This window comes from Salvelinus namaycush, chromosome 40 (genome assembly GCF_016432855.1).
Source record: "Salvelinus namaycush isolate Seneca chromosome 40, SaNama_1.0, whole genome shotgun sequence".
In the NCBI taxonomy this organism is placed as follows: domain Eukaryota; kingdom Metazoa; phylum Chordata; class Actinopteri; order Salmoniformes; family Salmonidae; genus Salvelinus; species Salvelinus namaycush.
In genome coordinates, this window is record NC_052346.1 from 6,475,252 (window position 1) to 6,500,872 (window position 25,621).

General features: G+C 43.1%; 1 protein-coding gene across 1 annotated transcript; it reads left to right on the top strand.

The window, feature by feature from the left end:
* Positions 1-53: 53 nt before the first annotated feature.
* Positions 54-24,990, top strand: LOC120033183 (glutaminase kidney isoform, mitochondrial-like). The gene is made up of 18 exons (XM_038979466.1): positions 54-212; positions 1,841-2,001; positions 6,437-6,533; positions 6,994-7,112; positions 8,495-8,624; positions 8,741-8,820; positions 9,110-9,273; positions 10,699-10,757; positions 14,261-14,293; positions 14,406-14,464; positions 14,982-15,048; positions 15,183-15,233; positions 17,382-17,558; positions 17,870-18,001; positions 18,101-18,193; positions 18,417-18,478; positions 18,712-18,852; positions 24,152-24,990. Exons 1-18 carry the CDS (start codon positions 54-56, stop codon positions 24,306-24,308), a joined length of 1,941 nt encoding a protein of 646 aa, XP_038835394.1. The 3' UTR covers positions 24,309-24,990.
* The last annotated feature ends 631 nt before the right edge of the window (positions 24,991-25,621 follow it).

Here is a 25,621-nt window from a genome sequence, read left to right on the forward strand (position 1 = left end):
GGGCACAAACGGCTGAGACAGTTTAGCCCCAGGAGAGTTGTTGGGATACCGGGATGAGGGAACAGGGTTTGGAGGTGGTGCTTCCAGTCATTCTCAAACTGAGTCCAAAGACACACCAGATCATCCAGATTCTGAACACGTTCCCGAAGTTGACTGGCAAGGCGGGGAGCCATGTTTTTAAGAATGAGTTTGACCATCTCATGCTCAGTAATGTCAGCCTTCCATCTCCTACATAGAACTCGATAGGAGAAGGCAAAGTCCCGTATTGGCTCCGCTTCACCCTGGACTCTGTTACGAAACCTTTCCGCCAGTTAATCCTCATAGTCCTCTGAGAGGAATATATATTTTTTAACTCAGCCCGTGAACATGTCAACCTGGGAGATCTCCCTCCATTCTCTTACTATACCATGGAGAACACTGCGGAGGGTGGCAAGAACCTCCCAAGTCTATAATGGGCCAGAGAAAGGAAATCATTACTCTTAGATAGGAAAAACAGCCAATCAACATCTCCTGGGTTGCCAAAAGTGGGGGAAAGGTAGTTTAATAGGGAGGGAGCTCTCTAGAGGAGGCATGACCGTGGCAAGGGGTCTTGGGGAAACGGGAGTTCTGTTGTTTAACAGTATCTTCAGAGGGGTTTTTGTGGTGCTACCTGTTCCTATTCCCTCAATGGCAGAGCCTGAGGCAGAGGTAAACCCTGAGGGAGGTACAGAGGATTTGTCCAGAAGGGAAAGCACTGCATTACCTCTTGGTCCAGCTCCTCCAGTTGAAGGTCTGTGGCCTTCTGTGCTTTTTCCATCTCATTAGAGGTGTCCTTTTGTGACTGTTCAATCAAAAATCGTAGTTCCCCTGTGAGAGACTTCTTCATGTCCTCCACAACATCTTTCAGATAAGCACAAATTCCCTTCACTGACGACTCTGCTCTGTTTTTGTTCCTCCTCAAGATAGGTTATGACTAGATGATGGTTAGTTTCTATAAGTGTTTTGAAACTTTGCATTTTCCCTTGAACGTCCTGCTTCAGAGAATCTTCAAAGTAATTTCCTATTTTTGTATGTGGACCTGACAGAGACAATGGAATATTTTCAATGTTTTGAAAGTTGAATTTTTTTACTTTGGAATTTCAATTTAAAAGCTCTAATCATTGCAATGTCATTATTTCATAATGCATTTAATGTAAAATGTTTTTTATCGAATCAAAAACAAAGGCGACATCAAAAAGCACAAATTGCTCAGCACTAATGTCAGTCACATCATAGAGGAAGAGGGGGACCAACTCTCCGGAAAATCTGGTTAGGCGGGAGCTAGACAGCCCGCCATGCCGATTTGTGGACAACGACTCCCATTGTTAGGGCGGCGGAGGGACATGTATATTCATAATCTTTTGTCACATTCACCCGGTACATTTGACGCCATGATGCACTGGAAATTAGCATGAATGACAGCCAACAAGACCAGCCAATCGGAGGATGATTTACGCGCTAGCAGGAGCCAATGGGAGTCGAGTTGGGCGTGAATGAGAGGTTTTGTCCACTAGAACACATTTGAGAATCGTGACTCACTGACTGAACCGTTCATCACGACTAAGACCCAACGCATTAGGGAGATATTGCTTCATATTTATTCAATATCTAGCTAGCTGAGTTATAAACAGCCTCCACTATTTAGCTTGATAGGATTGACATGTTACATTTCCGGTCTTCGGTAGTGCTTAAGGAGTTGTTTCAATCTAACCTGAAGCGCCCTTTGACAGGTATCGCCAGAAAGACATCACCATCAGTCGCGTATTGCTTTAGCACCGCCTGTGCAGATGTCAGATCCTTGACCAAAGTAAAGTGTCTCCAGCATGCGGTTGGATGGAGAGCTACGCCATACACTACCAACGCCCACGGAACTCGGAACCTCTCCACCAAGAGCGATGACGGTTCGGTGCCACCGCCAAAGGACACCAAACATGTCACCGCCACCAGCAATGAAACAGCCACCAAAGAGGCAGCTGCCGAGAAGTGAGTACCGTTAGCTAGCCGGTACAGCTGATAAAGCTATTAAATTATATTTACGGGGGGGGGGGGGGGGGGGGGGGTTCTTAACGTTCTATCCAGAATAATCACACGGACTGAGTCTAGCAAGCTAGATTGATTTCTCATGAACTTCAATAAATTATGCGGACCTCATTTGTCTCGAGATGTTGTTAACCTGGCCTGTGTGTCCTGACAGTTTCAGTTCTGAAGAGTCCAGAGACCCATATTACATCAGTCCCGCACACCTGTCCTGGCCTCATACAGCGTCTTTGCTTTTGATGTTGATACAGCTCGGAGGATGCATGCATAGGCCTCGCACCTCATCAAATACATCAAGCAGAAAAGCTTCTTCCAGGGAACTGTTGTTGAATGTCACACAAGCTCCCTTTATAGGCCTAGATCTACGTTCATTTAGTCATTTCGTTTAGAAGGTTATGCATTTGGGATGTTACGAAATGATCATGTCTATGAAACAGCACTGCTATAATATTATTATAACAGTAATAGCCTGTAATAACATGACTATGGAACAGTCTATATCTGGCAGGAATAATTGTATAGCCAGGTACGCTCCTTCAGGCCTTAGCCTATATCAGAAAGGGGTTTTAATTTTTTTCATCAATGACACCTAGAGGTCGGTCATCAAGCTGTGTTTGTATTGTTTGCTCTAGAGAAAGCTCTCCATCTGTTCTCTCTGTTATGAGTGTCATTCTACTTCAATACTGAACAGCCTCTCTCATTCTATACTTTCTTGCAGGCTATATAGCATGATAATAACAATTTGTTGGGTGTTTCAACAACTTGTATGTTTCCCGGACACATCTCTACATTGGAAGTCTCCATTTGAGTTGGCATATCATGATTATCTTATCAGATAGTGAGTGTTTGTTCTCGTCGTGTTAGGCCAGCTGATAAGGTAGGCTATTTGTTTACCTCCCTCCTCTGCCAAAGGCAACTGTCCAATATTAGTGCTGTCCATGGTGGCAGGGACCACTTTGCTATTTAGAAAGACCTTGGTAAAGGGTAGGCTATTGGATGTCCATTATGAGCAAGTCATTTGATCTAATCTCCTCTCAGCCAATCTTGCAGGAGTCAGACACTTTAGAATCCTGGAAGTCTATTACCATGGAGAAAGTCTCAGATCTGGCACTGCAGACTGGGCAGAGTGGTGCTTTCTGCATCAGAATGGGTAGAATGGCATTTTGGATCTAGTGTGACAGTCATTGGGGATTTGGAATGGGGATGGATGTCATCTAGGGGGCTACCATTTTGGAATTATAATGGGTGTGGCTTTACATAGGCTACAGTGTATTATCCTGATCACCATCTCTTTGACAATGGATCAGTTTCCTAGCATTAAGGCCTAGCTTTAATATGCTTGGTGGGATCTTAGGAATGGAGGGATCTGACACCCAATTTAGATGTGAAATCATTAGGCCATACCAACTAGTCTGATTGGGGTAATGCCCATTTATTGCATAATTTCTCACTGCAAAAAACATAACAATTCCCTGTTGCCAAATCCTGCCCATCCCCTTGTGCACACGTGGACGTTGCTACTATTGCCCCTGTTGGTGGCTTTAATTTGAGCATCATGTCATAGTCACCAATAACACTTTGACCCTGGGAGAGCTGGTACAGCGAACAGTAATACAGCAGCCCCAGACGGGAACAAGATAAGAGAGTTCTCTCTAGGCCCAGTTTTTAATCATACATAACATTTGATGGCTCATTTTGATTCATTCTCCCACAGAGGGTTACAGGTCCCTCTTCTGAGAAAAACAAAATAGTCACACGATAATGGGGCCAGGAACTCCTGAGTTCACTCATGCATTTTACTGCAGACAGGTGTAGAGTCGACCAGGAATAGTCTCTCTCTGTCACATCCAGTCAGTTTGCTTTTTCACAGACAACAAATGCATCTACTGGTAATGATATGCCTCATTGCCCACAGCTTAGCAGGCACCCTTCTTGTTTTATCCATAGCCAATTTGCTTTAGCTGTTGTCAAACCAGCTGTAGTACATGAATGACAACAACATCCTCCGTCAGGGTAGGTTCAATCACAGATACACAAACCATTAGGCCTAGTCAGTCCAAATGGGTCCTCTGCTGGAAGGTAGCCTAGGTAGGCCTATAGCTTTGTGCCTAGAGCAGAATTACCAATGCACAGTCTGGTCACTTTAAAGGTTTTCCCTGGGTTGCATTGTGTTAGCGCGTGCAGCTGCAGCATATTGTGAGTGAATAGAGATTGAGTCCTTCAGACTCTGCCCTGACTCAGATTGATTTTTGCGGTTCCCTCCTGTCAACAGACGATGATCAATGCACTTCGGGCCAATTTACCAGTGACATGTTGGAGGTAGTGAAACCAGGCTGATGAATTGGATCGAATACAAATGGTAGCCAAAATGGCTCCATCAAGTCGGTTAATGTTTGTGTCGGGCGCAAACATATTCATCAGAGCTCTGCCTTGAAGTTGCAAGCATTTAGGCCTATGACCATGTTATTACTGTCACACATTAATTAAAGAATTCTATTTTGCATAGATTGTTCATTTCATTTGGTCACAGTTGAAGTAGTCGCGCTGCCTTGAACTCCAGTGTATAAATAGCACAGTAGATGTGACACACTGACTGTAGGCTAGGCTTGGCAGATTTCCCCAAGTATTAATGAGGATCAGTGACACCAAGTCATAGCCTCTAGTTTCTGGCCAGGGATACCAAGCTCTCTTTGCAGGAGAGACCCAAAAGTGGGGCAGGCAGTGTGCTGTTGGAGGCCGAGGGCTAGGCTATGTGGCGGGATCCGTGCAGGCCTTCTGATGAGGCACTCTACGTGCTGCACACAGTTGACCTCACGAAGCTGCATGGAGATACAGATCGAGGCAGTGGAAGAGAGGGGAGGGAGGGAGGAAGGAAGGCCAGCTAAGGCTGGGTGAGAATGAATTAATTACCGGAGCATCATCAGCACCAGTCCAGATGCTTCACACCTGCTAATAGCCTGTCTGTTTGGACTTCCTATTATCCTGGGGGGAGGGCAAGGGCTTGGAGACACAAAGCAGAGAGGGTGATGTTTTGTTTTACAGTGTGCTTTGGTGGAAGGGAATAATGATTTTTCTTCAGGTTCTGCCATGCCATGGTTTTCACTGTTGTTGTGGAGTGTTGGAAGCGTCCTAAATATTGAATGTGTTTGTTAATCCATGAATCTGTGTGTCTTGTCAGTAGGTCTATCTGCTTGATGATGATGATGATGATGATGATGCACTATGTCACTGAGTTTGTTCTAATGCCACTCACTTACTCTGCATATTTTCTCTCCTTTTTTCGTTTGATCCGCTTGCTTTGCCTTGGTGTGTAAGTATATGTCTCAATTTATATATTCGTTCTCGTGTAGATGTACTGTAGTTTTTCCAGGCTAAGCCTTGATGCTGCTGAGTGCTCTCTCTTCAATGCTCTACCTCCAAATGTCCTCAGCCTCTACTGCGCTTGACTTCCCCAGCCGTCCCACCGACTGTTTGTTCTCGCGTTCCTCTCCGGCAGGCATCAGCAATCCAGAAATGACTCCAGAAATGGACCAATCAAATAGGCCTTATCAAAACATTTGACATGGAAATGATAAAGGATCATAATCATTCAAGAGTAGGTCTCAAAACAAACGGATACGGCTTAAACAACAACAAACTGAAAGATACGCAGTGTCCGGAGTCTGAGTCATTCCTGGGTAGCAGAAGATGTAGAGGGTCAAATCCCCTCATCAATCAGTTTTTAAACATTGTGACGTCGTCTTAATCGCTAGGGCAGGCTACGGAGCTGGGTTACTATAGCTATATTGCCTGTCTGTCCCATGATGCATTGCGGGACTGACACAGCCTGAGCTCCCACCCTCCTCCCTCAGAGATCCTATTTGGTGTATGGTGAATCCTGATGTAATACATACTCCTCATTTAGGCCTAACTACAGTATTCCTCCCATCTATCTACCTCTAACATTACTGTACTAACTCTCCTCTCCCAGAGTGAGTGGAACGGATTTGGAGCTGCTATGCATAATACCAGTCTGTAAATAGGCCAATGACTCACTTCAAGCCCCCGGGCATTAGTTAAAACTTGACGCTATAATTTGTAACTGATATGCATGTATTTAAATGGACATAAAACCAACAAAGTCTACCTTATTTCTGATTGAAGAGCCATGCCAACAAGATATTGTCTATAAAAATTCTCCAAACTCTCCTTGAACTATCTGACTGGTGATTTGGAAGCAGTGTTCAAACCCTTTCCTTAAAGCTGGGGCTGTAACGTGAAATACTCACCACCTCTCCTCTACAGTATTATAGCTATTTAATCCCGGCCCCCTGCTGCAGTTCCCCATTGCCTTTAGAGAACCCTGGCTGTTCCTTACTCTGTGTGTCTGTGTGTGTCCCAGGAGAAGGAAGGCAGGCATCCTGCCCAGTCTGGAGGATTTGCTCTTCTACACCATTGCCGGGGGCGCTGAAAAAATCCCGGCTCACAAATTCACCACAGTGAGTGTCAGGCAAGAGCCAACCAGGCAGCCACATGGTTGGGCCAGCTGGATGGTAGTATAGCAATGGTGCCTGCTGTGTCATGATTACTGCCACAGCCTTATACTGTATATCTGAATATAAGGCTTGTTACTACTCTGGCTGTACCAGGAAGCAATAGCTCACTCATGTATGGCCCCTTGCTTGGGGTGACATTTATAGAATTAGATTCTTGTTAGATTAGAATTCATTCTATTTCTATGGTGAAATGTTGATCTCCCTCTATCTGGCATGGAAGAGCAGTTTATTCAATAGGCCTTATTAGTCTTGACATTTTACATTGGATCCCTCTAGAAAAAAGCGTACTATACCATTCAAGTTATAACCTTGTTATAAGCATGACAAACATAATAAATGTGTTGTAAACATGTAATTAACATGATAATCGTCAGCCCCCTGACACGAGCCATGCTTTCTGCAGGCGCTGAAAGCCACAGGGCTTCGGACCGGAGACCCCCGGCTGAAGGAATGTATGGAGAACCTGAAAGTCATCATGAAGACCACGTCAGACGGAAACCTGGACCGACACCTCTTCAAGAAGTAAGACAGTCTCGAACTGGGATGTAGAACAGACGCTAGAAGTACTGTTTATCAAGACTTCTTCAAGAAGTAAGACACTAGAGCTGGGTTCTATAACAAGTTAGTTCTAGTTCCAGAACACTATAGACACTAGACCTAGAATAGAAGGCTTTAGTGGTCATTTGAGATGTCAAGCACCGGTCATCATTTAGTCATTTTTGTGCCTCCTTTATTTGAACACAGTTCATGTAGGCCATAACTTATTCAGGTTCCTTAGAAGTATTTGCTCAATGCATTTCAAGTAATTAATTATTCATAATATTTCAGGCTTTTATAAGGAAGCACGTTATAGTCTAGTCCTTTCAGATTGTCAAGGTCATATCAATCCCATTCATTTAAACATATCCTTTTTACAAAAATAGTAAATGCCGATTTTTGTCAAGAGACTCATCTCTACGATCACAAGAACTGTCCTTTCCAGATCAGCTGATATTTGCTTTAAAAAGATTGTTCCTGTTTACAACCCTAGGACATACCATGTGACATAGCACACCTAGCCCAGTGACCGCTTGAGAAACCACTCTGTAGGCAAGCCACCCTGCAGGATACAGATCATAAGACAACACACTAGGAGCTACACAAACATGCTAGGAGGAGCTGCACTAGCTTTGACTGGAAGCCATCTGGGAGGCAACTATTTATAGGCAAGAGAAGCCTATACTGTAAACACACCAGTGGGCGCATACAGTAGCAGGGATAGGACAGTGTAAATAGATATCTGATTTTATACAGTAGCAGGGATAGGACAGGGTAAATAGATATCTGATTTCATACAGTAGCAGGGATAGGACAGGGTAAATAGATATCTGATTTTATACAGTAGCAGGGATAGGACAGGGTAAATAGATATCTGATTTCATACAGTAGCAGGGATAGGACAGGGTAAATAGATATCTGATTTCATACAGTAGCAGGGATAGGACAGGGTAAATAGATATCTGATTTCATACAGTAGCAGGGATAGGACAGGGTAAATAGATATCTGATTTTATACAGTAGCAGGGATAGGACAGGGTAAATAGATATCTGATTTCATACAGTAGCAGGGATAGGACAGGTTAAATAGATATCTGATTTCATATAACATCTTATACAAATCTATGAGCTAATTCCTCACAGTTATCTATCCCTTGTATCATGTGTACAATAACAATGTAGTAATATATTCCCATTTAGCAGACTTGCATGCATAGAGTTTCTTATGGATGTTATTGAACCCATGACCCTGGCATTGCAAGTGCCATGCTCTACCAACGGAAGCACACAGGACTCCATGTGTTACACTAGTCATAAGGAGACTCTGGTACCTAACATAAAGACCACTGTCGCCTTTTCTCTCCCAGGTGTGTCCAGAGCAACATCGTGCTGCTCACCCAGGCCTTCAGGAAGAAGTTTGTTATCCCCGACTTTGTGTCCTTCGCCTCCGAAATCGACGCGCTCTATGAGAATGCCAAAAACCTGGGAGGGGGACAGGTGGGTGAGGGAGAGGCCCCGGGGTCAGTGAGACGGCATGGTGATGATCCTTTCCTGATTAAATGCCCATGGGGAATGGTAAGGGTTGATATGTTGCCTTCTGTTTTGTTGTGTAGGTGGCTGACTACATTCCCCAGCTGGCAAGGTTCAGCCCGGACCTCTGGGCCGTGTCCATATGCACTGTGGATGGACAAAGGTACAGTAGCTATAGTCATGTTTAACATGCAGTAAACATGTAGTAGCCTACATTTGTATTTCTACAGTTAACTGTACTGACGTATAGTGTTCCTGTCAAACTGCTTACAGCAGCATTGTGACAATGTCACACACTGTAAAGTAGCTAATTAGTTACCCTACATAACGAGACATTCATTCATATTGTTCAAATTTGCCTTTGCTTATTGCCTTTATCTCCTGGTTCTCTCCCCACTCATCCCTTCCTCTCTCTCTCTCTCTCCATCCCCTTCTCTCTATCCCTTCTTTAGACACACAGCGGGGGACACCAAAGTCCCGTTCTGCCTGCAGTCGTGTGTAAAGCCTCTGAAGTACGCCATTGCCGTGCACGACCACGGGACAGAGTATGTGCACCGTTTCATCGGCAAAGAGCCCAGCGGCCTGCGCTTCAACAAACTGTTCCTCAACGAGGAAGGTGAGGGCTGCACGTAATAGAGATATAAAATACTAGAGTGGCCGGTGTCATAAAACCGACAAGAGGTTCAGAATGAGATTCTGTAATTCTATGGTCGCAGGCAGCACCAGTCTGTCTGGAGCTCCACTGCTCGCTGTGTGGCTGTTCATTTCACACGCAGAACTGACAACAGAGGTGTTAGTCACAGTGCTGCTGAGGTGGTCCTATTTTACGTCAAACCTAGCATACCCTGTGAAAAGATATTGTCCTTTCATTGAATAGTTTATTTCTTGTATACATACATTGGACAAGGCAGTTGTCCGGGTTGATTAATTGAGAGAAACTAGTCCCTCTGGGTGGGTTGTCATTTGATTCAATGCAAGGTGATCCAGCCTGTGGTGCAGTCTGTTGCCATGGTAGTGTTATGTAATCTTAATGAGAGGTGTTGGTGCAGCCGGATAGAATCAGTCCATCGGCTCTACTCAACCTGCAATAGTCTACGTAGACCTGGAGAAGAACACCAACCTCATGTATCATGTCTTTGATAAGATCCTAGTTTAAAGCTGGAATCGGTACTTGGCGAAACGGCCACGTCCGTTTTGCTATATTACAACGAAGTTACTTCGAACACTGTTTTATTCCCTCGGACATCGTATGCAATGTGATTTATTATTTTTACCACGAGGCTGAAGGATCCTCTCCTCCGTCTCATCAACGAAACAAATGCAATAACAACTGTGCTGGCTTGAACGGTGTCAATGCTTCACCTTCTGTGGATGTCAGCTTCAAGTATGAAGCACATACAGCAGCTGTATGGAGAGCAGCAGTTGTCAAGCGCTCTCAAATCAAGCCTTGTCTGTTTCAAATCAAATCAAGGCATTGTAACTCATTGCTCCGATTGCTGTGTTGGTTTGGTAAAGGATGCTGTCTGAGCTCTGTAGATTGTGACTCGGGTTTAGTACAGGGTTTCAGTAAATCCCAGGTCGGTTTTGGTTGTTGGCCGTGTTATCTAATCAGTTTAGGCAACCTGCTAGCAGTGGTAGGAATGTTGTTGTTTTTTCTTTTGTGTGATTGCATAAGAAGATTAAAGGGTTTAGGGGAAGGGAAGGGGAAGTGGCGTAACACAACAGACCTACAGTACAGCTAGTACTGAGCTGTGAGTGCGTGGCTATGTACCTTCAATATCACTAGTCTGGTCTCTAGACTACAAAGGCAGCTGTGGTGCCATCAGCATTCATTCATTATCCATCTGATTTGTTATTCTGCTAATTTCCTCACTTCAAGTTCAATGTTACATGATCTTTGGGCATATTTGCTTCTAACATTGAATGTGTTACGTAATGTGTGGTGATTGTGCAGGAACTGTAACCTTGCTGTGTATGAACGTGTACTCTGTCCACTGCATTTGTAAATATGTTGTAATGTAATATACACTGATTTCCACAGATAAACCACATAACCCTATGGTTAACGCCGGTGCTATTGTGTGCACGTCCCTCCTAAAGGTAAATAACATTTGAATTTCAGATAATAATGTATGTTTTTTTTGGGGGGGGGGCATGTCGAACCATGCCTTTGTTCAGTACAGTGTGTAGTTGTACCAATAGTAGGCTACATAAAACATTAGGTCAATTCTGTACGTACCTCGTTACCTCTGGAGTGACAAAGTTGCATTGAATTACATTTTAAATCAATGAAATAACAGGGGGGGACTTCATTGCTTTAGCCAGATTACAGGTTTGTACTGTATATGGAGAGATTAAGACTATAGATCATCCCGCTGAAAGGGGATTTGTTTGGTGAAGGCATCAGTGAGCTGCCTGCCTCTCAGTTATGCACATAGCCCATGCAGTACACACAAGGCTGAGTTTGTGTGAGACAGCGCTAGCGTATCAGGCAACGGTTCTCAGATTGGTCTAACCAGCCCAGCCATATAGATCAAGAAATACATTTAATCATGGGTAAAACTGCTTTGGTATATGAATGAAAGATCAATATGTGGGTGTGTTTCTGTGCATCCGTCACCTGCTTAAATCTTATGTCTTTGACCAGGTAGAGGCAAAGCCAACCGGGCTGGCTATTGGCTGAGAGGAGTAGAACATCTTTGCTATTGGCTAATAGTCAGGAAATGGCTTACTGGGCCTCCCGAGTGGTGCAGTGGTCTAAGGCACTGCATCGCAGTGCTAGCTGTGCCACTAGAGATTCTGGGTTAGAGTCCAGGCTCTGTCGCGACCGGGAGACCCATGGGGCGGCGCACAATTGGCCCGGCGTCGTCTGGGTTAGGGGAGGGTTTGGCCGGCAGGGATGTCCTTGTCCCATCGTGCACTAGCGACTCCTGTGGCGGTCCGGGCGCAGTGCATGCTGACATGGTCACCAGGTGCACGGTGTTTCCTCCGACACATTGGTGCGGCTGGCTCCCGGGTTAAGTGGGCATTGTGTCAAGAAGCAGTGCGGTTATGTTTCGGAGGACGCACGGCTCTCGACCTTCGCCTCTCCCGAGTCCATAAGGGAGTTGCAGTGATGAGACAAGACTGTAACTACCAATTGGATACCTCAAAATTGGGGAGAAAAAGGGGTAAAAGAAACAAAAAATAAATAGGTTACTGTATGAGAGCAGTGAGAGGAGTAGAACATCTTTGCTATTGGCTATTAGTCAGGAAGTGATGTTAGAAATAGCTTACTATATGGGAGCAGTGCACCCTCTGCTGCTGAAACTGTGATGAATTCTCTGTGTGTTTATTGTGCGATATTGTAGGGTAAAACACATTCACCTCCAATGCGTTGTAGGTGCCTCGCTGAAGACTAGAACCAAGAGGGGACACATACATGTATGTTGTGTGCATAAGTCTTCTGTAGTGTTGTCACTACATAACCCACCACCAGCCCATTTATCATATCAACGTGAGGAACTACGCTTGTTTCATACTAAGCTTTCAACAATCACATACCGTAAGCTAAGCTAACGATACAAACTCTGTCACCTTCAATGTATTCAGAGAAGTAATACTTCTTTCTCTGCAGAAATGAGGTTTCATCTCCAATAATTAGTGGCTGCAACCTACTGCAGATACCTTTTCTCTTCCTGTATGTAGCCAAAGCCCATATCTACAACTGTCTGTCTTAGAATGAAGACAGTGTAGGCACTACATTATCACCTTCAAAACAAGACTAGCACTTTAATCCATATTTCAACGTAACATGGCATATGGACCCAGATAGATGAGGCCTGGCTACTCATCAATCTCAACCACAACCAAGCCAAGTTACTGAATGACGCCTTGAGTTTTCCTGTCTGGTTTGATTTGGGGTTGAACTCTGATGGAAAGGTGCCGTATGATTATCCTGTCTAAGAGTTTATAGGAATAACACCTATAAGGAGTAACAACTATATAGTAATTAATGTTAACAAACTTATGTTTTTGGGACTTGTATCATACTGTACACTATGTACTCTATGGTACATAGTACAGTACACAAAATATTACACCTAGTGATATACAGATGTAGGATCTTAATTTGATCCAGTTTGCTACAGCAGGAAAATAATCCTGCAGCAATAGGAAATGTGAATTATTATGTGAATTATAATTAATTTACATTTTTTGTAGGGGTTGATATATTTTTCGTTATGGCAAATCAAGTCTTGACATTTTAAAGTGGAAATTATAAACTTTAGAAGCCTTTTTAAACGTTTAATACATTACAAGTTTGCATTTTTCCTGCAGTGAGTGATAAAATGAAGATCCTACATGTGTAGCCTATCAGTAATTTGGTTATTTGGATGGCAGCCTTTTGACTTGACAGGGTAATGATGTGGTATCTTTCTGCTTAAATCTTCATTATAACCTTAAACCAATCACTGTAAAGGTTGCTAATGGTGGGCTCAATAATCAATCCACTGATTGGATGCCCCCACATTCTAATTCTAATCTAATGTATTCAGTAATATAGACCAGATCTGTCTCTCAAAATGTGGTTCCCGTATGGTAAATCTGGGACTAAACTATGGGAACGTTGTAATGTATTTTTGAAGCCTCGTTTGTGGTTTATTTGTTGTTGCATATTTTACAGCATTAAGATCTGTGGGAAATTATGACCACTGCCACAGGTCAATGACGTTGGTAATTTTTTTACTTAAATTATTCTCCCCATTGAACAACATCTGGATTTGTTATAATATGCTACAGTTGTAGTAGTTGCTATTTGTCACCTGGATTTTACAAACGGTTTACAAAATAAACAAAGGCAAAAAAAATGTTTTTCAAAATCATGATAGTACAAACATACCATTGTTTTTAGATTATTGATTAGTTGTGTTATTTTTTAAATGTATTTAACTTTTTTGTTGCACTATTTGTATTATTAGAGTTAAATGTAATGTTTCGTTTCTGTAGTACCTCCTCTCCTCAGCTCACACTACATATCCCAGAAGTCATTGTGTTCTACAATATTAAGTGAGGACTTCACTAATTAATCTGCACATATAGATCCATAACCTTCTACAACACACAGTCACTAGCATACATCACTAACTTTCAACAGACACTCAGACCCCTACAGTACAAAGGCTACTAACACGACTACAGATTAAGTTCACATATACCTGTCTATGCAGAAATGCAGATATAAGGAATTGCATTTACCTGTGGTGTGTTTTATCTCAGTCTGGTAGAATGGCCTACACATTGTTTTGCTGATTGTCTTTTGGTAGATTATTTTCTAATTTGAAAATCCGTGACTCTTTGATTAGTGATTCATTTCATCTCCAATTAGCTTAGTTGCCCAGTAATCCTAAATATTCGTAATATTAGGACTAAACTTATTTCTTTAGGGCACATACTTTTTTTGTAATGATTATTGCTAGATTTTGTAATGATATTGGTAATTTGGAATTGAATTTGTCATAAGGTAGTCCCATTAGCTAGGCAATATACAATTTCCTGTATATCTAATTTGATATACAGTATGTAGTCATTCATACTGATGTGATCTTCTGTTTCTCTTTTAGCAAGGGGCAAGCAATGCTGAGAAATTTGATTATGTAAGTAACGCTACCCAGTTCTTTTATGTTTAGCCCTACGCTGCGCTGAATATTTGGGATTATCTTTGTAATGATGGGTGTACTTTGTGACCTTTTGGACTTTGTATTGCAGGTCATGAACTTCATGAACAAGCTGGCAGGAAACGAGTATGTGGGTTTCAGCAATGCCACGTGAGTTCTCAAGAGGAAGAACTGGGGTTGTGGTTTGGTTCAGCACCTTGGCTCACCACCATTGGCCAGGTGCCATGCCTTAGTATTCATCGGTGTTGTTTTCATCACTGGCATTTTTAGTATGATAATCAGTTTCAAATCAGTACTTTATTCTGCTTTAGAATAACACCACGAAAACAACAACCATAGAGATAAATCTTGATCTCAACAACATCAAAAACCATAGCCGCGGGAGGTAGGGGTGCTTGAGGGTGCTGCAGCACCACCTAAAAAAACAGAATATAAAAATAGATGTTTAAAAAAATAAATAAAAATAATTATTATACAGTTCACAAAATTGCACTGGGCCTTTACTAGTCCTGTATTAGCAGACCGATATAGCCGCCATTTTTTTCCCGCCCCTAATCCACTTCCTGCGGCTATGTCTACAACACAAAAAGCTTTACTGGTTTTTCCAAATTGGAATTTTACTTAGTTGAAACAGGACTCAGAATGTCCCTGCTCTCTCTGCACCCAGATTCCAGTCAGAGAGGGAGTCTGGAGATCGTAACTTTGCTATCGGCTACTACCTGAAGGAAAAGAAGGTTGGTGACAGCTGAAACAAGCACACACATTTTACATCAATCAAGTGTACCTTTTCTACATCACTTTGACATTTTTAAATAGGCATTTACAAGGCGTTGTCTGACTGTCAAATCAAACCACTGTTTCTTTCTAGTGCTTTCCAGAGGGGACAGACATGACCTCCATTTTAGACCTCTACTTCCAGGTGAGTATTTGTATTTGGCAGCAGCTACTCCTCCTGGGGTCCAAACACATTAAGGCAGTGGTTCCCAAACTTTTATAGTCCCGTACCCCTTCAAACATTCAACCTCCAGCTGCGTACCCCCTCTAGCACCAGGGTCAGCGCACTCTCAAATGTTGTTTTTTGCCATCATTGTAAGCCTGCCTGCCACACACACACTATACGATACATTTATTAAACATAAGAATGAGTGTGAGTTTTTGTCACAACCCGGCTCGTGGGAAGTGGCAAAGAGCTCTTATAGGACCAGGGCACAAATAATAATCAATTATTTTGCTCTTTATTTAACCATCTTACATATAAAACCTTATTTGTTCATTGAAAATTGTGAATAACTCACCACAGGTTAATGAGAAGGGTGTGCTTGAAAGGATGCACATAACTACAATGTTGGGTTGTATTGGAGAGTCTCAGTCGTCAATCATTTTCCACACACAGTCTGTGCCTGTATTTAGTTTTCATGCTAGTGAGGGCCGAGAATCCACTCTCACATTTGCCAAGGCAGGATACTCTGAGTGGAGCCCAATCCAGAAATCTGGCAGTGGCTCCTGATTTAAATTCAATTTTCACAGAACCGCTTCTTGCAATTTCGATGAGGCTCTCTTGTTCAGATATCGGTACGTGGACTGGAGGCAGGGTCATCTGTTTCGGGAAAGTACCTGCGTAATTGCACACCCAACTCACTCAGGTGCTTCGCTATATCTCATTTGACATTGTCCGTAAGCTTGCGTTCATTTGCACACAGAAAATCATACAATGACGGAAAGACTTGTGTGTTGTCCTTGTTAATGCAGACAGAGAATAGCTCCAACTTCTTAATCATAGCCTCAATTTTGTCCCGCACATTGAATATAGTTGCGGAGTCCCTGTAATCCTAGATTCAGATCATTCAGGCGAGAAAAAACATCCCCCAGATTGGCCAAACTCATGCAAGTGGTCAGACAAGAGAAAATGATGGTCAGTAAAGAAAACTTTAAGCTCGTCTCTCAATTTAAAAAAAAGTGTCAATACTTTGCCCCTTGATAACCAGTGCACTTCTGTATGTTATAAAAGCGTTACATGGTCGCTGCCCATATCATTGCATAGTGTGTGCGAGCACACGTGTCTCTTCACAGTCCCTGCTGTTCCATAAGGTGTTTTAAATCTGATTCTACTGCTTGCATCAGTTACCTGATGTGGAATAGGGTTCCATGTAGTCATTCTCTTATGTAGTACTGTGCGCCTCCCATAGTCTGCTCTAGACTTGGGGACTGTGAAGAGACCTCTGGTGGCATGTCTTGTGGGCTATGCATGGGAGTCCGAGCTGTGTGCTGGTATTTTAAACAGACACCTCGGTGCCTTCAGCTTGTCAACTTGTTACAAAAACAAGTAATGACGAAGTCAATCTCTCCACCACTTTGAGCCATGAGAGATTTACATGCATATTATTGTTGTTAGCTCTCTGTGCACATTTAAAAGGCCAGCCGTGCTGCCCTGTTCTGAGCCAATTGTAATTTTCTTAAATCCCACATGGCACCTGACCACACTACTGAACAGTAGTCTAGGTGCAACAAAACTAGGGCCTGTAGGACCTGCCTTGTTGATAGTGTTAAGAAGGCAGAGCAGCGCTTTATTATGGACAGACTTCTCCCAATTTAGCTGCTGTTGTATCAATATGTTTTGACCATGACAGTTTACAATCCAGGATTACTCCAAGCAGTTTAGTCACCTCAACCTGCTCAATTTCCACATTATTTATTACAAGTATTTAGTTGAGGTTTAGGGTTTAGTGAATGATTTGTCCCAAATACAATGCTTTTTAGTTTTTGAAATATTTAGCACTAACTTATTCCTTGCCACCGATTCTGAAACTAACTGCAGCTCTTAAGTGTTGCAGTGATTTCACTCACTTTAGTAGCTGACGTGTATAGTGTTGAGTCATCCAAATACATAGACACACTGGCTGTGACGACAGTATGTATACATGGTGAATTGGTGTGGGCATCGAGGGAGCTTTTTTTTTTGAAGCTGTATCATTTCAATGGGCTTAGTGGAGAAACATCCTGTTTGTTTTTCTCTCTCCGTCAGCTGTTATTCCCGATGGTATATTAAACGTTTTCTATTCTTCTCTAGCTGTGCTCCATCGAGGTGACCTGTGAAAGCGCTAGCGTCATGGCGGCCACCCTAGCCAATGGCGGCTTCTGTCCAATCACAGGCGAGCGCGTGCTGGGCCCAGAGGCGGTACGGAACACCCTGAGCCTCATGCACTCCTGCGGCATGTACGACTTCTCGGGACAGTTCGCTTTCCACGTGAGTCTCCAAGTTCCTTCCCTCAATACTTGTGTTTGTTGATTTGACAGGGATCATGTACAACAGACAATTTCTAGTCCCCTAATTTTCCTAGTCCCCCCCCCTAGTTTAGCATGGTTTCCTACGGTCTGTTTGGCCTGCTGTTCTTTGGAGACACAGTGGGAACAACGACAATCTACCACCATTTAAGCATTACACGTTACACTGCAGTAGATCTTCCACTCCATGATGTTTGTCCATCCACTGCTGTTCATTTCTGCTGATATGTTTTGACACTGTTGTCTGCACTCTTCCTCTATGCTGTCTGGCAGGTTGGACTTCCAGCTAAGTCAGGTGTGGCAGGGGGCATCCTGCTGGTGGTGCCCAACGTCATGGGTATCATGTGCTGGTCCCCGCCACTGGACAAGCTGGGTAACAGTGTACGAGGAATCCAGTTCTGCACGGTATGAGAAACTGACCGTTTTCACTCTGTTCTCTCTCTGTCAGTGATCTGATTGATTAGAAAACCAGCAGAAAGCCTGACAGGGATTGCTCTGTTCCAGGATCTGGTGTCCCTTTGCAACTTCCACAACTACGACAACCTGAAGCACTTTGTCAAGAAGCTGGATCCTCGCAGGGAAGGCGGAGACCAGAGGGTGAGTCGAGTTCAGCTGGGAGCCTCTCTCTCCTTCTCCTCTCTTTTTCTACTTCCCTACGTTCACCAAGGTGCCTTCATGTACATGTAGTCGACATGTTCCCATGAAAAGGCTGTCGTTGGACTGAGTGTTTTTTTAAAGCAACAGTGCCATCCACTGGAAGATACTGATAGTGGTAAAGGAAAGGGGTTGACATGCAAACTGCCCCTCTGTTGTCTTTCAGGTGAAGTCGGTCATCAATCTTCTCTTTGCTGCGTACACTGGCGATGTGTCTGCACTGAGGAGGTACACAGCACTGCATCCTCTCCATGTTGGCCAATAAGGCCTTGAAAATAAGCTATGAAAGGAATTATGTCATGTTTTAACATCTTTGGAGAGTAAATTCCAAATCTGTCGCTGTGTCAGACAGAGACCTTGTAATGTTTCCCTGTGTGTCTACATGGGGACTAGAGGTGGTGTGTGTGCTATTTTGGCTGCTGTACTGTACTCATCACTGTCCTTCTGTGGAATGTGTCCAGGTTTGCTCTGTCTTCCATGGACATGGAGCAGAGGGACTACGACTCCAGGACGGCCCTCCATGTGGCTGCAGCAGAAGGGCATGTAGAGGTGGTCAAGTTCCTGTTGGAGGCATGCAGGGTCAACCCTGTTCCCAAAGACAGGTGAGCGTAGATTCAATGGCCTCAAAGAATACCCAGTGTCTGTCAATGTAGCTAAGATCCAATGTCTCCAATGGACAAGAAGACGTATGTTCACCCAGTGTCTGTCTGTCTAACCAGTTTTCCATCCCACTTTTTTATGAGAGTAAAGTACATGTTGGATAAGAAATGTCACGACAGGCCGAATGAAAACAGCAAATTTGTCAGTGAACTTTCCATATTTCGAAAAACCAAATACGCTAGACATGATAGGATATTTTTGTCTGTAAAATGTATTATGCAAGAAATGGTGATGGAAGCACTACATGCGCAAATAACCATCATATCAAAGTAAACTTGGAGTCGCACAATGATATGTTGTGTGGTCCTCCCACCACAACTTGGGAAAGCATGCAGTTTATTAGGCTGCAGGTGAAATAAGTTCACAGGGTGGTAAAAGTGCATGGTGATGAGCTTAACCTACAGTTGAAGTCGGAAGTTTACATACACTTAGGTTGGAGTCATTAACTTGTTTTTCAACCACTCCACAAATTTCTTGTTAACAAACAATAGTTTTGGCAAGACGTTTAGGACATCTACTTTGTGCATGACACAGATAATTTTTCCAATAATTGTTTACAGACAGATTATTTCACTTATAATTCACTGTATCACAATTCTAGTGGGTCAGAAGTTTACATACACTAAGTTGACTGTGCCTTTAAACAGCTTGGAAAATTCCAGAAAATGATGTCATGGATTTAGAAGCTTCTGATAGGCTAATTGACATCATTTGAGTTAATTGGAGGTGTACCTGTGGATGTATTTCAAGGCCTACCTTCAAACTCAGTGCCTCGTTGCTTGACATCATCGGAAAATCAAAAGAAATCAGCCAAGACCTCACGGGAAAAGAATTGTACACCTCCACAAGTCTGGTTCATCCTTGGGAGCAATTTCCAAACGCCTGAAGGTACCACATTCATCTGTACAAACAATAGTACGTAAGTATAAACACCATGGGACCACACAGCCGTCACACCGCTCAGGAAGGAGACGCGTTCTGTCTCCTAGAGATGAGTGTACTTTGGTGCAAAAAGTGCAAATCAATCCCAGAATAACAGCAAAGGACCTTATGAAGATGCAGGAGGAAACGGGTACAAAAGTATCTATATCCTCAGTAAAACGAGTCCTATAACGACATAACCTGAAAGGCCGCTCAGCAAGGAAGAAGCCACTGCTCCAAAACCGCCATAAAAAAAGCCAGACTATGGTTTGCAACTGCACATGGGGACAAAGATCGTACTTTTTGGAGAAATGTCGTCTGGTCTCTTGAAACAAAAATAGAACTGTTTGGCCATAATGACCATCCTTAAGTCTGGAGGGAAAAGGGGGAGACTTGCAAGCCGAAGAACACCATCCCAACCGTGAAGCACAGGGTGGCAGCATCATGTTGTGGGGTGCGTTGCTGCAGGAGGGACTTGTGCACTTCACATAAAAGATGGCATCATGAGGAAGGAAAATTATGTGGATATATTGAAGCAACATCTCAAGACATCAGTCAGGAAGTTTAAGCTTGGTCGCAAATGGGTCTTCCAAATGGACGATGACCCCAAGCATACTTCCAAAGTTGTGGCAAAATGGCTTAAGGACAACAAAGTCAAGGTATTGGAGTGGCCATCACAAAGCCCTGACCTCAATCCTATAGCAAATTTGTGGGCAGAACTGAAAAAGTATGTGCGAGCAAGGAGGCCTACAAACCTGACTCAGTTGCACCAACTCTGTCAGGAAGAATGGGCCAAAATTCAGCCAACTTATTGTGGGAAGCTTTTGAAATTCTACCTGAAACGTTTGACCCAAGTTAAACAATTTAAAGGCAATGCTACCAAATACTAATTGAGTGTATGTAAACTTCTGAACCACTGGGAATGTGATGAAAGAAATAAAAGCTGGAAAAATGATTCTCTACTATTATTCTGACATTTCACATTCTTAAAATAAAGTGGTGATCCTAACTGACCTAAGACAGGGAATTTTTGCAAGGATTAAATGTCAGGAATTGTGAAACTGAGTTTAAATGTATTTGGCTAAGGTGTATGTACACTTCCGACTTCAACTGTACATGTAGTCGTGGCCAAAAGTTTTGAGAATGACACAAATTAATTTCCAAAGTCTGCTGCCTCAGTGTCTTTACATATTTTTGTCAGATGTAACTATGGAATACTGAAGTATAATTACAAGCATTTCATAAGTGTCAAAGGCTTTTATTGACAATTACATGAAGTTGATGCAAAGAGTCAATATTTGCAGTATTGACCCTTCTTTTTCAAGACCTCTGCAATCCGCCCTGGCATGCTGTCAATTAACATCTGGGCCACATCCTGACTGATGGCAGCCCATTCTTGCATAATCAATGCTTGGAGTTTGTCAGAATTTGTGGGTTTTTGTTTGTCCATCCACCTCTTGAGGATTGACCACAAGTTCTCAATGGGATTAAGGTCTGGGGAGTTTCCTGGCCATGGACCCAAAATATCGATGTTTTGTTCCCCGAGCCACTTAGTTATTACTTTTGCCTTATGGCAAGGTGCTCCATCATGCTGGAAAAGGTGTTGTTCATCACCAAACTGTTCCTTGATTGTTGGGAGAAGTTGCTTTCGGAGGATGTGTTGGTACCATTCTTTATTCATGGCTGTGTTCTTAGGCAAAATTGTGAGTGAGCCCACTCCCTTGGCTGAGAAGCAACCCCACACATGAATGGTCTCAGGATGCTTTACTGTTGGCATGACACCGGACTGATGGTAGCGCTCACCTTGTCTTCTCCGGACAAGCTTTTTTCCAGATGCCCCAAACAATCGGAAAGGGGATTCATCAGAGAAAATGACTTTACCCCAGTCCTCAGCAGTCCAATCCCTGTACCTTTTGCAGAATATCAGTCTGTCCCTGATGTTTTTCCTGGAGAGAAGTGGCTTCTTTGCTGCCCTTCTTGACACCAGGCCATCCTCCAAAAGTCTTTGCCTCACTGTGCGTGCAGATGCACTCACACCTGCCTGCTGCCATTCCAGAGCAAGATCTGTACTGGTGGTGCCCGATCCCGCAGCTGAATCAACTTTAGGAGACGTCCTGGCGCTTGCTGGACTTTCTTGGGCGCCCTGAAGCCTTCTTGACAACAATTGAACCGCTCTCCTTGATGATCTGATAAATGATTGATTTAGGTGCTATCTTACTGGCAGCAATATCCTTGCCTGTGAAGTCATTTTTGTGCAAAGCAATGATGACGGCACGTGTTTCCTTGCAGGTAACCATGGTTGACAGAGGAAGAACAATGATTACAGGCACCACCCTCCTTTTGAAGCTTCCAGTCTGTTATTCAAACTCAATCAGCATGACAGAGTGATCTCCAGTCTTGTCCTCGTCAACACTCACACCTGTGTTAAAGAGAGAATCACTGACATGATGTCAGCTGGTCCTGTTATGGCAGGGCTGAAATGCAGTGGAAATGTTTTTTGTGGATTCAGTTAATTTGCATGGCAAAGAGGGACTTTGCAATTCATCTGATCACTCTTCATAACATTCTGGAGTATATGCAAATTGAGGCAGCATCATACAAACTGAGGCAGCAGACTTTGTGAAAATACACTGCTCAAAAAAATAAAGGGAACACTTAAACAACACAATGTAACTCCAAGTCAATCACACTTCTATGAAATCAAACTGTCCACTTAGGAAGCAACACTGATTGACAATACATTTCACATGCTGTTGTGCAAATGGAATAGACAAAAGGTGGAAATTATAGGCAATTAGTAAGACACCCCCAAAAAAGGAGTGATTCTGCAGGTGGTGACCACAGACCACTTCTCAGTTCCTATGCTTCCTGGCTGATGTTTTGGTCACTTTTGAATGCTGGCGGTGCTCTCACTCTAGTGGTAGCATGAGACGGAGTCTACAACCCACACAAGTGGCTCAGGTAGTGCAGTTCATCCAGGATGGCACATCAATGCGAGCTGTGGCAAAAAGGTTTGCTGTGTCTGTCAGCGTAGTGTCCAGAGCATGGAGGCACTACCAGGAGACAGGCCAGTACATCAGGAGACGTGGATGAGGCCGTAGGAGGGCAACAACCCAGCAGCAGGACCGCTACCTCCGCCTTTGTGCAAGGAGGTGCACTGCCAGAGCCCTGCAAAATGACCTCCAGCAGGCCACAAATGTGCATGTGTCAGCATATGGTCTCAAGGGGTCTGAGGATCTCATCTCGGTACCTAATGGCAGTCAGGCTACCTCTGGCGAGCACATGGAGGGCTGTGCGGCCCCCCAAAGAAATGCCACCCCACACCATGACTGACCCACCGCCAAACCGGTCATGCTGGAGGATGTTGCAGGCAGCAGAACGTTCTCCACGTCGTTTCCAGACTCTGTCACGTCTGTCACATGTGCTCATGTGCTCAGTGTGAACCTGCTTTCATCTGTGAAGAGCGCAGGGCGCCAGTGGCGAATTTGCCAATCTTGGTGTTCTCTGGCAAATGCCAAACGTCCTGCACGGTGCTGGGCTGTAAGCACAACCCCCACCTGTGGACGTCGGGCCCTCATACCACCCTCATGGAGTCTGTTTCTGACCGTTTGAGCAGACACATGCACATTTGTGGCCTGCTGGAGGTCATTTTGCAGGGCTCTGGCAGTGCACCTCCTTGCACAAAGGCGGAGGTAGCGGTCCTGCTGCTGGGTTTGCTAATTGCCTATAATTTCCACCTTTTGTCTATTCCATTTGTACAACAGCATGTGAAATGTATTGTCAATCAGTGTCGCTTCCTAAGTGGACAGTTTGATTTCACAGAAGTGTGATTGACTTGGAGTTACATTGTGTTGTTTAAGTGTTCCCTTTATTTTTTTGAGCAGTGTATATATGTGTCATTCTCAAAACTTTTGTCCACGACTGTGTATATATTACCTCAATTACCTTATTATTATTATTTTTTTGTATTTTTCTTAACTGCATTGTTGGTTAAGGGCTTGTAAGTAAGCATTTCACTGTAAAGTCTACACCTGTAGTATTCAGCGCATGTGACAAACTGAATTTGTATTTTTTATTCGGTACATGGGAATTTAACAAAAGTTATTTTTATGTCCACTATGTCATCATGCACAGCCTTTTATCTGCAACAAGTCCATTTCATGGAAACATCTCAGGTGGGAAAAACGCACACATTTTTATTTATGCAGATTTGAGAATATTCGCGTGAAAATCTGTCGCCAATTGGATGGAAACTTAGCGAATGTAAAACGTGTCAATTTAAGAGCAGTGTTTACAATGTCTCTCGTCTGTTCCATCAAGGTGGGGTAACACACCGATGGAAGAGGCAGTGCACTTTGGACACCACGACGTTGTGACCATGCTCCAGGACTACAACAACAAGTACAGTCCACCGGGGGGCGCCACTGAGGACAAAGAGAAGGAGATATCAGAGAAGAACATTGACGGCCTACTATGAGCCAACTAAGACTCTTATCTATCCATAGAAATAAAATAACTAGAACGGACATTCCCATTGAAATTATATATACGTGATCTGAGGCTTGGTCCTTTCCAGTCATTCTATTTCTATGGCCCCTTTAACTATCTGGAAGACTTACTGTAAGTGTGTGGTCCATTTGTCACGTCAGTGGTAGGTCACGTATACTGTTGATAATACTGTATTGTTGATTTTGTATAAAAGTATTGTATTTCTAGCGTTTAAAAAAAAAAAATATTGACCTTTGACTTTTCCCCGGATGTTTTTTGTTTTTTTTGTTTGTTTCCTTTCGCGTCGCTTTTTTATGTCGTACTGCTCACTGCGCAACTCTCCCTCGGTGTGTGTCAGCACTATGTGGAATGTATTTTCTACATTTAAGTGCACAAAACATTTCTCTTTATGTACAACCTGAACGTATGCATAAGATAAATGTACACGTTGTGTAACGTGTGTATATCCCTGAAATGAATATAATATCAGAGGTAGATGGATTCAGTGTAAATACTATTTAATCTGAAGTGAAATCAAGTGACTCACTGGCACAGCTTTTGAAGGAAATTGGTAAAGTCCACACAGTTAGGCTTAAGTTTGACTACTTATGAGGCAGAATGTGTTACATAAACTATTCCACATGTTCACAGATCTAGGTAGCCTGGTTGCGCTGTATATGGCACTGGCTATACAGTTGGCTATACAGGCTAGACAGATCTGGGACCAGGCTATCTATGGTTTAAGACCTCTGGTCTTTTGATTTAAGCCTAGTAGCTTCATATGAATTGAAAGTATGGCATTATGTGGAGTGAGTTTAGTTTTGTTGGTTTGCTATTTGATAGCTAGACATTTTTGCACCTTTTTCTCCAAAATAACAGAAAATAATTTATTTATTGTTCTAGAATCTTATTTTAATTTTGAGTAGAAAGGGGGTTATTTGTTTAAGTGTCAGCCAAAGATTTTCTGTACGTTTGCTCCACCTGATAAGTCTAGTCGGCGACTTCAAAAAAGAGCATATTATACGTGAGCCGCCTCAGGAGAAATACAATACAATTCAACCAGCAGCCATGTGCTCTTTACAGACAGGTCTCCCACCTAAGTCAAATTTTAGGGCATAAACATAAAACCCTTTGAAACATTGATTTATCATGGATACAGCAGTGTCAATGGTGTTACTATTATGTCTTGTCACACAAGTTTACTTATTTGTCAGATATTTGGTTTTACATGGATTTTATCTTCAGTTATAGACAGTGCATTACACTTTTAATGAATGTTTTTAGTTCGGAACAACTCCACAA

Coding starts and splice junctions, on each gene's coding strand:
- LOC120033183 (XM_038979466.1), top strand. CDS start 54: ATGAGGGAACAGGGTTTGGAGGTGGTGCTTCCAGTCATTCTCAAACTG. Junction 7,113..8,494: donor GACCGACACCTCTTCAAGAA/GTAAGACAGTCT, acceptor TTTCTCTCCCAG/GTGTGTCCAGAGCAACATCG. Junction 9,274..10,698: donor ACTGTTCCTCAACGAGGAAG/GTGAGGGCTGCA, acceptor TGATTTCCACAG/ATAAACCACATAACCCTATG.